The sequence below is a fragment of the Limulus polyphemus genome, unplaced genomic scaffold (genome assembly GCF_000517525.1).
Source record: "Limulus polyphemus unplaced genomic scaffold, Limulus_polyphemus-2.1.2 Scaffold651, whole genome shotgun sequence".
Taxonomy (NCBI): domain Eukaryota; kingdom Metazoa; phylum Arthropoda; class Merostomata; order Xiphosura; family Limulidae; genus Limulus; species Limulus polyphemus.
Window position 1 is genome coordinate 84,295 of NW_013666261.1, and position 12,727 is coordinate 97,021.

General features: G+C 34.3%; 1 protein-coding gene across 1 annotated transcript in view; it reads left to right on the forward strand.

The window, feature by feature from the left end:
• Positions 1-12,639, forward strand: part of LOC106459716 — a 20,738-nt gene extending 8,099 nt beyond the window's left edge. Inside the window, exons 3-4 of the mRNA XM_022386242.1 lie at positions 986-1,286; positions 3,107-12,639. Coding sequence (XP_022241950.1) covers positions 986-1,286; positions 3,107-10,068 — 7,263 coding nt within the window. The 3' untranslated portion in view covers positions 10,069-12,639. The remainder of the gene's footprint in view (positions 1-985; positions 1,287-3,106) is intronic.
• The last annotated feature ends 88 nt before the right edge of the window (positions 12,640-12,727 follow it).

The following is a 12,727-nucleotide window of genomic DNA, read 5'->3' on the forward strand; positions in this document are numbered from 1 at the left end:
CAAGAACGTCGAATCTGAATCACTTGAAAAAAACACGGGGGTGCTTAACTTTTTTCCAGGTGTATATATATCGATGTTTTTATTTTAAATATTTGAGTCAAATGCTTGTGAATCATGAGGTAAGCTTAATGGGGATGAAATATTCCTAGACTGGAAATTACAGCGGGGGTTTCCTGGAAGACCTGCCTTGTAAGGTAACTTATGTTTTAACAAAAAATACTATTGAACGAAACAATTATTTTTTTAAATTATATTAGTTGAGACTATCGGGGATCAAATATTCTTTTATGTTACATACATCTTCTTCAGACCAATCGATTTCACATTTAATGGGACTCTATCTTATTTGCTAGTGGATTCTAATGCCTCAATAAGACTAAATGTATTTCTGCAGGATCCTCGAAAGTGTTTTGTTTCAAGATTAAATAAAACCAAAATTAAGAGTAACAAATATTTTTATTTCTTGATTTTGAAGTTATTTTGTCATGTTCTGTTGTAGCCTACAGAGTGCATAATTATTCTCGTGATTCATGGCATGCTCACGTTTTACTACTGACGTCACGACAATACAAATTGGAACGTTTAGCGTCCCTTATGTGACGTTATTTTAGTGTCTACTGACTGACAGACAGTACATGACTGTATAGTCGTGCGAGTGGTTTAAATAGGTTTCTCCTTTGTTACAGATTTGTAAAGTTTACTGTAGACAGGAAAAAAGTTATTTTTTACGTAACACGTAATGATAGGCAACCATTTAATACATGATTTGTTCGTAACTTTACGTGTATTTATTAAATATATGATAATAATCGAGTCATAAAATACATTGTGTGGAAGTTTATATTCTCTGCCAGAGTAATCTTTTCGCACTAATAAAATTATCTCTTAGACAGTTAGCTAAGGACATCTTTTCTGGGCTTGTTTGCTATTAAAAGCAATAATCTCGACTTAATTTTAAAAAATCACAGAAGTTTTGCCTTTTCAGAATGAAGTGGTATTTGGCGGATCAGGGTATAGTTGTACCAACCTTCAAGATGGTGCCTATGTTGATTACCAAAGAGGCTGCAGAGCTTTCTTTATTTGTGAATCAGGGAAGAAGAACGAGTTTTGGTGTGCTAATGGAACACTATTTAATCCTGCATCTGGATGTGACTCTTCCAGCTATGTTCGTTGTGTGGTTCCAAAACAGGACGTTTCACACTTCTTAGTGGAGGATTGTTCACAACAGGAGGATGGTGTGTACACCAGCTACAGTGCAGACTGTAGGAGTTTTTATTTTTGTCGAGGTGAGATATTTGATTATTGGAATAATTAAATTCTGTCATTTCTAAGAAAAATTAAGCACGACACATTCATATATATGTATATTGTTTCGAAAACTACTTACTGTATTCAAAACGTCTTTAGAGAGTACTGATAATTTACAACACAGGTAGATTGTCATTATTGAATGATTAAAAAAAAAATTTTATTTCTAACTTTAAGAATGCTGATCGAATCACAAACCTCCCAGTTGACCGCTAACAGCCTGTTTCTTATTTCGTTAGAATACTAAACAGTAATGTAAAGGATCTGATGTTCTAAAAGATGGTTGTGTATTGGTTTTCGTAATATCGAAGATAGAATTTCGAGCTTTTTTAACGAATTTTTTAATATTTAGATTAAAGTTTATTTACTTGATTCTAGTTTTAGCTGTTAATATTGTTACGTCTCTGATCGTTAGTTAATTTTCCGTATAATTTCTTTCTGAAGAAACTTTACCGATACAAGTCCTTTCTTAAATAAAACTGGTTTATTCTTTCTAAATACAACTTTGCAATACACTTAATTTCCACGGTCACGCTATAATTCACAACGAACGTCTCACGTGCTCAACAATACGTCTCTCTCTGTCTGCAGTTCAATTACACATTGTTGCCGTCACGTCCTGACCGTCTTATATGTACAAGAATACCGAAATCTAGCAACCTCCCGAGGCTTCATGAACGTTCCAGAAGCGCGTGACGTGTTACTTGGTCACGTGACCTCCGCTGTCGTAACAGTATTATAATAATAGTATAAAAGTTCACATCCATAATTAAATAAATAGGAAAAAACTAAAGTTTTAATGAAAAGTAGGGATCTTTGGTCATTCATATAATTGCTATAAGAAGTATCCAAAACAAAATAAATACTGCAATAAAATATACATATTCAAGTAAAGTGACACAAGTTGGATAAATTTTAAAACGATTTTCAATCAAATAATCAAAGATCCATACTTTTAGTTAAAATTTCAGTTTTTGTCTATTTATTTGTTTAGTTTTTTTATATAGAATGGACACAACATCTATAAACTTTCAGTATAACCATATACCTGATAGCTATAACTTTTACAAGAATTAAAACCACAATCATAAATTAATAAAATTTAATCCTTACTTTGGCCTACAGATAAGTGTATAAAACTTCAAAGTAGAGATTACATTTTATAACTTTGTGATCGTGGTTTTAGTTATTGGAATATCAAAAACGGATACCCACAGACCAGTCAAGTAAGCTGGAGAAATGTTGTAGCGGTAGTCCGAGCCTATAGGGGCTAGCCCCACTGATGTGCTCAGATAGGTAGGTGGTAGTAGACGAAAAAATTGCTTTTATAAATTTTTGAATAAAGGAAATGTTAGCGACCTTTTTAGTATATTATTAATATATATGCGCATAATATATCTTAAGCAATGCTTTGAATGGTCGGTTTTTTGCTTAGGAATTCAATAGGATGGTTTTTGGCACGTCAATTATTTGGAATCTTTGTCATCCATAGTACTAAGTATTACATTACTTAATAATGTTGGCTAGTTTTACTAGAATTCTTTGTAGGAACAAATAGCATTATGGGTAAAATACATAAGGTACAAAGTACTGCTTTGAAGGTTCGTAGTTTTTTACGTAGCATAACCATATACATGCTTTAATTTCTAGAAAATGAACTCGCATGTGAATAATTATTGTCATTGCGGAATTTCATTTTAAACTATTCATTTTAAAAGAAACACCACAATTAAAACTACCAAGAAACTAATTACAAGGGAGTTTAGCTTAATTATTTTTCAATGTATTATGTTTACAGATGGTAGAAAGGTTGAGTTCAACTGTCCACCAGGAAGACGTTTTGATTGGAAGAAAGGTTCTTGCAGATTATCAGAAAAAGTGTCTTGTAAGCGCCTCGACTGCCACGAAAAGATTGATGGAGTGTATGCAGACTTTACAGAGGCTTGCCGAAGGTACTTCCTCTGTGAAAGAGGAGAAATGAAAGAGTTTTCATGCCCAGAAGGTAAAGCTTTCAATGAAAACCTTCATATTTGTGTAGACGCTCAGGAGATGGAATGTGGTAGGGCTCGGGAGTTAAACTGTCATGAACTTCCTGAAGGATATTATCCGGTTTATGATAAAAACTGTCAGGCGTTTCAAGTGTGTGAGAATGGGATTTCCCGGAAATACTTTTGTCCTTCTCCAATGGTGTTCAGCCCAGAGACACTGTCTTGTGCTTACCCAGAACAAAGCATTTGTGAACTTCCCTTTTCATCATTATGCAAACAAAAGGCAAATGGAATATACCCTAGGTTCGACCGTGGCTGCCGTGAATTTATGATATGTAAGGATGGATACCTGATTCAGTTGGGATTTTGTACACATGACAAACTGTTTGACCCTGTTACTGAAAAATGTCAGCTACCTTCACAGGTGGTTTGTAATTCCTTCAAAGATCTGGAGTGTGATGGTCGCTTAGATGGTGCATATCCTTTAAAAGGTAGTAGGTGTTCTGCATTCTACGTTTGTATCAACCAGAAAAAAGTAATTCAATCTACCTGTCCAACTTCTACTCTCTTTGATAGTACAAGTGAGTTGTGTTTGCCATCCAAAGTTGCAGAGTGTGCAGTTCCTAGCATTGTACCTGCTACTCCTCGTTTTCAATGGGATATATCTCATTATGGGTGTGATGGACGGTTAGGTTTATATTCAGATTTTCTTTCAGGATGTAGAAGGTTTTACATTTGTGCATATGGACAACGTTACATTTCCAAGTGTCCAGGACAACGAATATTTAGTCAGATCACAGGTCAATGTGAAGATGCTGAAGTGGACTGTTATGCACCTAAGTTACTGGGTACTTTCTTATGTAACAATGGTTCTGATGGAATTTATGTGGATGTAAAGAGTGATTGTAAAAGGTGGCACGAATGCTGGGGTGAGAAGGGAGCCACATACAGTTGCCCTGCTGGTGAAACATTTAATTCCATTTCTCGAGCCTGTGATTCTTCTGGTAAGGCCACTTGTGGTCATGCTGTAGCACAAAGTTATCAATCACATGGTAACTTGCATAGAGTTATAAATGCTATTCCTGTAGCAGAAGCTGGGTTCGACTGTAATGGCAAACGTAATGGGATTTTTGCACTCGGAGAAAGAGATTGTAAGTTGTTTCATATTTGTTCGAATGATAGGACATTTTCGTTCATATGCCCTTCTAACATGGCATATAACCCAGTGCTGAAATCTTGTGATGACCCTGCAACTTTCATCTGTAAAAAACCTGCTAACAGAAACAAGCACCAGACTGACTTCTCCTGTATTTTCAGAGTGGATGGTTATTACCCTGACACAGACATGAACTGCAAACGGTACTTTGTATGTAAACATGGAAAAAGAACAACCATATACTGCCCTGACGGTTACCTTTTCAACACTTTAACTGCAAACTGTGAGTATGATATTGGCGAAAACATTCAGTGTAAATCAACCACAATTACTGAAAAACTTGAAGAAAACAGTCAGAATTATGCCTATTCACCCCTGGACATACAAACAGGAGACATGCCTGCAAAACATACATCAATGTGCAAAGAATGTTCTTATGAAATAACACACAAACCTTTTGATCAACATTCACAAAAACACCACAGTGAAACACATCCACTGAATGTTGCTGCTAAATTAACAAAAGATAATAGCAGTGAAGGTATATTTAACAAGTGGTACCAGTCATCTGGAGAAAATAAAGAAAGCACAGTGGTTGTTAACAGCCACAAGTCGAGAGCAAATGAAGGAGGTCCCATGAACATTAAGAAGTGGGATTTCAGTCAAGGTGAGGAAAAACTAGCCACAACTGAAAGCCTACAGTTAACTAATAGAAATCAAGGGCTCCCAATACCTACTGAAGTACAAATATTAAGTCACAGAAATCAGGATTTTATACCAGATAAAGAAATAAAGTCAAACACCAGAAGTCAGGATTCCATGAGAGATGCAGAAATAGAATTAACCACTAAGAATCAGGAGGTAATATTAAGTATAGAAAGAAATTTAAAAGTCAAAAACCAGCATTTTGCAGAAGATACAGATAAAAAGTTAAACACCTGGATTCAGGGGGCAACAGAAGATGTAAAGAAAAATGTAAACATTAGGAATCAAAATATTAAAATAACTATAGAAAGGTATTTGAACACCAGTAACCATCAGATTATAACAGATGCAGAAAAAAACTTAAACAAGAACCAGGGGACCACAAAGGGTGGAGAAATATATTTAAACACCACTAATCAAACAACTAATGAAAATGCAGAAAGCAGATTTAAGAACACCAATCAAGAGCTTGCAACAGATACAGAAAAAAGGCAGATGTTCATAACAGATAAAGAAAGAAATTCAAATATTAAGAATCAAGGACCCAAAGAAGTCTCAGAAAGTATATCATACAATAGGAACCAAGACTCCACAGCAGAAAGACCTTTGTACTCGAGCAGTAAAATGTTTCTTGAAGATGAGGACAGGTCATTGTATACTAGAAGCCAAAAGTCTACCACAGCCAGCTCAAATGAAGATAGACTATCTTATAATGAGGAACCAGGTGAAAATAGACCTTTAAACAAAGGAAATCAAACATACAGCAGAGAAAATCTAGATGAGGAAAAAGCTTTGTACATTAGAGATGAAAGATTCAGCACAAATAAAGAATATCCTTTGCATACTAGAACTCAAAGGTTCAGAGAACCAAAGGAAAAAATTTCACTTGAACAAATGTCCACATTAAACAATGATAACAGAGCCAAAATACGGGGATCAAGATTGCCCAAACATTTTCACAGTACAGAAGATATCAACAGAGGAAATAACTTCAATCAAGATAGCCTTACAAAGACACCTTTAATTCATTTTAAAAATAATGTAGCACGAATGACTAGAAATAACCGCTTGATGCTTAGACGTCGTAACCAGGAAAGTGGTAATACTAGACGTCAAGTGGCAAGAAAGAGAAAGTTAAATCAAGAAATAAGAAGCTCATTTACAAATGAAGACAAAAGAACAAGAAGTAGGGATAAAAAAAACTATGGCATTAGTGGAGTGGTTTCAGACAATCAAGATTATTCTGAACCAACGCTATCTTTTGGGGATAGAATCCCAGATAACTTCAGAAATTATAATGTTCAAGTTCACAAAGAACAACAACTCTTACCTAAGGTTTTAAATGAAACTCATTTTGACACCACTGAAGAAATCCATCTTTCTGGCATTTCTGCTACGAGGCACTACCAGACTTTAGAACAGAATAATCGGAAAATATTTATACCTGAAGTTACAAAAAGAAGAGAGTATTTACATTCTACAATCCAGAGGAAATTTCCAACTGAGGTTTCCAGGTTGGATCATCCATATAACTTGGATGAGAAAGAACAGGAAAGCTTATCACCCACAATCTCCAGACCACATCATTCAGATATTTTACTTGAGCAAAGGCAAAGTTATTTTTCTGAACTTCCAAGCAATGAACAAACAAAAACCCATAATCAAAGAAATTCAGATGGCATTTCGCAAGGTGTTTCAAGAATGGATAATTTAGATATTATAGAACAAAACAAGCAGAAAGATTCTCTAAGTGACTCTTTCAAAATGATGGATCACATCAGTATACATAATACTCATTCACATAATCAGGATAATAACAGTAATGGATACTTTCTAGGTAAAATCCAAGGCCGTGAGCATTTATATATAAATATACATAATAATGAAAGTACTCCACCTACAATCCCAGAGGGGCATAGTGTTTCAACTAAAATACCAAGCAGCAGCTATCAACAAACTATGGCAGACAGCAGTCTAGAAAGTTCTGGGTCTAAACCCTTGAGAACAGAGGATCCAATATCTCAAGATCAAGAGAGTCCAACACAATTTATTTCCAAAGTCCTAAATAGGAAGCACTTCAATGAGAATAGTGAAGTAGATAAAGCAGTTCAAAGCAGTCAACAAGGTTCACCACTCAATACTCCTGGCAGCATAGATATTCAAGATAAGATTGATGTGGATTATTTACTATCTGATTTGTCCAATAGGAAACAGAAAGAAACAATAGATCAGGGAACTTGGAATAAGTTCCAAACAAGTGTTCCAGGTGGGTATCAGACAGAAATCCAGGAGCAGCGTGAACAAGCAGGCTTTTCACAGAAGTTCCTTAGTATAGAACATCAAGAAATCATTAACCAAAATAATGAAACAAGTCTTTTACCTGGTTTTCAAAATAGAACACAGCCTGATATTCCAGCCAACATTAGTGAGAAAAACCTTGTAATTGAAGTCCCAGAAGTGGATAATAAAGCTGTGCATATCTTGGATAATCAAGAAATTATCCTGTCTGATGTAATAGGCAGACAGCATCAACCATATGCTATTCAGGATGATAAGAAACACTTTCAATATGATGTTTCTAGAAAACAATGTCCAATTCACAGTAGTCATGGAGAACTTTCTTTAAATGGTTCTAGCAGAAAACAGCAGGAATCCAGGTCATGGGACAGTAAACAAATTTTTCTTTCAGAAATTCCTCACACAGGTCAACTAGACATTATCTATCAAGATGACTTGAAAGGTGTTTTATCAGAAGATTCACAAAGCAAGTACAGTGATCATATTGATGGAGAAAATCAGAATGGTTTCCACCATGACTTTCTCAAAACCTCTGAGAGCATTTCATCAGAAAGCCCAATCAACAAGCATGCAAATAAATTTCACCAAAGTCACGAAAGTTCAGAACAATCAGACCTTAAGCTGAATAAAGAGAATTTTAAGTTATTTGATAAAGAAGAGTTAAGTGAAAAAAATAATTATTCACATGAAAATATAAAGCACACTCAAAGTTATGATACTGAAACAGAAAACATCAGGAATGATGAAATGATGTTCATCAATCCCTCTGATTCTTATAGTAGCATTTCAGTTCATTCAGATGATGATGACAGTTACAGAAATACCAGTGAAAACTTGCAAAGGCAGTATGAGTCATATATAAATACCAGAGTAGTAAATAAAAGTACAGAAAAAGATAAAAGTTCAATTTCTGCAGCAACAATAGATGACTTAACTGACAAGCATAGAATCATACTACTGATTATTGAAGTATCAAAAATGCTAGACAGAGTACCAATTAGCCATCAAAAAAAGCTAAAGGATCAATATAATGCACTGTTAGAAATGGTCAGAAGAGCAAGTCATATAAAAACATCTCATCAAGACAAACAAGTTGAGGAATACTCCAAAAATAATTATATAACCCAAACAAATATTACCTCCAACATAACCCATGGCTTTGGTGATACTCAGATGTCACTTCAAGATACTTTTAAAGATAAATCAAAGCTTGTTGCTGATATAAATTCTAATAGACAACACACATTAAATGTGTACAACACTACTTCTAACCCTATACTTCAAACAAAAATATCTGGTATCACTTCTGTTAGTCATTTATATCGAAAAACATTTGATGAATCATCTCCAGTATCAATTTTTAATACCAGTGTGTTTCATACTATAGATCAATCAACACCACCTAGTATTACTGAGTCTATTCTAGTGGATCAATTGACAACATTTAACAGCTCTCTACATAACCTCCTCAATAAGCCTAAAAACGTTACCAAAAGTACTTCTTTTGTGCTAGATGAAACAACACTTGGCACAGTTGCAACAAACCAACTAGATCATAAGACTTCTAGCTCCTTTGCCTCTGAACTAGAGAATCAAAGAATGCCTCATACTACTGCCTTCTATAATATCTTAGATCACACACTAACAAACACCCTTGTCCCTAATCTGCTGGATGAAACAACAGATAATATTATTAGTTTAAATCCCATTTCTCAAGCAGAAACAATAACCATTGGTTCCAAAATAGGAGATAAACAGACTACTACTCAAGATAAAAGTGAGTTGAATATTTTTGATCCAAGCAAAACACCAATGAACTTAACTAAAGCATTTGGTGAACGTAAGAATGCCAACATGACAGATGGATTCCAGGCGTACAGAATATCTACTGAACCTCAAACATTCAATGAACCAAATGAGACCCCTTTACTTCCTAGGAAACAAAGTAACAATAAGATTTTAACAACAAACAACAATGTAGCTCAACCACAAATTACAGATTCATGGATGCCTCCAAGTTTCCAGTGTCCATCCAATCAAGTTGGAATCTTCCCAGATATAACAACTGGGTGTAAACAGTTTCATATCTGTGCACAAGATACTCAACAGACTTTTACTTGTCCTACTACCATGTTGTTCAATATGGACACAGGGCAGTGCGACATGTCAGAAAATGTAATATGTCAGGATCCTAAGATGACTAATCACAAAACTCAATGTACAGGAAGACAAAATGGATATTATCCAGATGTATCAAAAGACTGTAAACAATATTTTTACTGTCAGAATGGACAAATACATACATTTAATTGTCCTCAAGATCAGTTGTTTGATTACCATAACAAAGCTTGTGTAACTACTACTAATATTATTTGTACTGAAGACCCAGTAGAGCATCATGTGCATGGAGTTCCTTCTCAGTTCTTGTTTGACTGTCATGATAAGCCTGATGGTGTTTATCCAGATTATGCTCGATCATGTCATGTCTTTTACTACTGTGTGGATGGACATAAGTATTCAGATTATTGTCGTACTGGACTATTATTCAATCCAGAGACAGAAGCTTGTGATATAGCGGAGAAAGTTATTTGTAATCCTCCAATAAACCATTGAGGGTACATTAGATAGTTTGCTGTCACAATCTTACATTGTGTTGAGAATATAAAAACTTTAAAAAATTCATTAAGATTTTAAAGCAGAAGAGTGAAAATCCACTAGAAGGATAGGTTCAGTAAAACCTAATGACAAAAAGAAATAGGCTTGGGTGAGTCAGAAGAGAATATATATACATACACACCAATTGGAATAATTATGGAAATACACCACAAGCACTAAACATACAGGAGTAACAATGAGTAATGACAACTAATGTTGAATTTATTAATATTACAAAACATATTACATAAAATAGAAAAGAAACATGAATGAATTGTACAATGTACTAGGGTTCTGTATGTGAAACATTTCCTTCACACAGAGCATTGCACCTTGTTTTTATGCTGCCATACAGTTTATCAATATCGTTCCAAATGTCTTATAATTCTCCCCATAATTCAGCCATGTTGTTTAACCCCCTTTTGATCTTTTCAGTTTTTACATAAACCCATACAACCTCAAGAATATTCATATTGGAACTCTGTGCAGACAAAGCCATGATATTCCATCAGCTTCTTTACTGTGATGGTATCATTTCACCAACATTTCCTGTATGCTTGAGATCACTGTCTTACTGGAAGATAAATTCTGCCCAGGGAGTTGAGTTTCCTGATGGAATGGCATGATGGATCAAAATCTGCTTGTATTCGTCAGCAGTCAGGGTGCCATCTATCTTACGTCAATCATTGACACCAGTGCCAGAAATGCAATCTCAAATTTGTCTGATTCCACCCCCATGCTTCAATGTAGATGTTGTACACTAATATGGTACCACTCTCTTTTCTACCATTGAATAAAGTATCATTGATTGTTGCCAGACAATTTGAACTGGATTTACCTGAAAAGAGCAGATGTATCCAGCTTTTCTCATTCCATTCTTTGGTTACCCCTTCTCAGCAGCAGTTTTCAAGGTCTACTGAAACGACTTTAAGATAATATGTATCTTATGGTTCTTGAAGTAACATTCACACCCATATTTACAGCAAGATCTTGAGAAGATCTGTAATCAACTGTTGTCTATCTCATAAGGAATGTATTCTGAGGAACTTAACATCACTTTTGGTGGATTTCAGCTTCATACCTCGATCACTTCTATAATTAACAGTGACCAATCTTACATATCCTCTTCACAGTCATACATACAGCTCCTACTGAAAAATGGAGTCTTGCCACAATTTGTTGCATGAGGTACTTCTGACCAGCCAAACTCTTGATTTCTATATGGATATCATGTGGTATTTCAGTCTTAGCAGCATGAATGAAAATACATTACTGCTTATGGACATAGTATGACTACAGAGGCTTTTATGGTGTGGCATTTTCATATTGGTTGGATGACTTCAAATCACAATGTAAACTATCAACATGTACTGTACTCTGGTGCAGTTCATTTTCACACGATAAAGAGGAGTCCTTCCTGTAGTATTTTATACACATTTCTTCACTATTTCCATAATTATTTCCAATACTGTATTTTTTAGGCTAGAATGTTTAACCAATATGGGTGGACAAGTGCTGAAGAATAGGAAACAACTAACCTGATACAACAAGATACTTTTTAGAGTGTGAGCATTATGTAAAACAGTTAAAAAAACAATAAATGTTAAAAGAAATGGAATCTACTGAAACATTAAGAGTGTATCCTGAAATCTTTTTTTGTGAAAATACATTAAATTTACACTAACATACCATGGAGCAGTTGAATTTAAGTTGATAACAACTATAAATTTGGCAGTAAAGCAAATGTTTATAAAGTAATGGGTAAATAGACATAGTGGATTCTCTTATTGTTGTTTTAAAGCTTTTCCTACTCTAGTAAAGCATTTTTATCACACTAAAAAAAAAAAAAGAGCTGTTTATGTACAATAATAAATCTATCCTCTTATGTGCCATTGTATTGTGATAACTTCTCGTGCTTGTGATAGAGTAATTGGTATTTGACGGGGACTGTAACCATACTCGCATTTGATGCTGAGTAATAAGGTATACTTTTATCTTAAAACTAATAATGTATTACAATATTTAAATTTCTTTAATTTAATCATTAAAATGTATGATGATACAGCAAATACATATAGAACCCCTGTATAAACAAGATAATTTTTTGTTATTCAATGTTTTGCTTTACTTTAGTTTTATGTCATACAAAAAAAAACTCTAAAAATCTAATACAAAAAAGACTGAAGAGAAGAGGTCATATATACACATGTATTTACTGTAGAAGTTATATTTAGAAAAAAATTCAGTTAGCATTAGAAAAGACTAAGAATGCATATACACATTTACATTAACAAACTCGTACAGTGACATACATATACTTAAAAAATGTTGCTACTACCTTGTTCCCCAGCTAATGTAAAACTGGTTTGCTACCTCTGTTGTAAGTTTTGTTAAGTCATATGTCTTATCAGGTTTTGACAATTTCTTCCTTGCATTTCAGGGCCAAAGTAAAAATTATTGAAATGTGTGTGCAATGACTGAGAATGAAGTTAAATGCTTGCAGTGTGAATAAATCAATGTTTGTAACAACTAGTCTTCTTCCTGATAATTGTCATTAACATTTAGTTTTTTCAAAACAATACTACTAATTAAAATGTATGTTACAGTGCTAAAGATA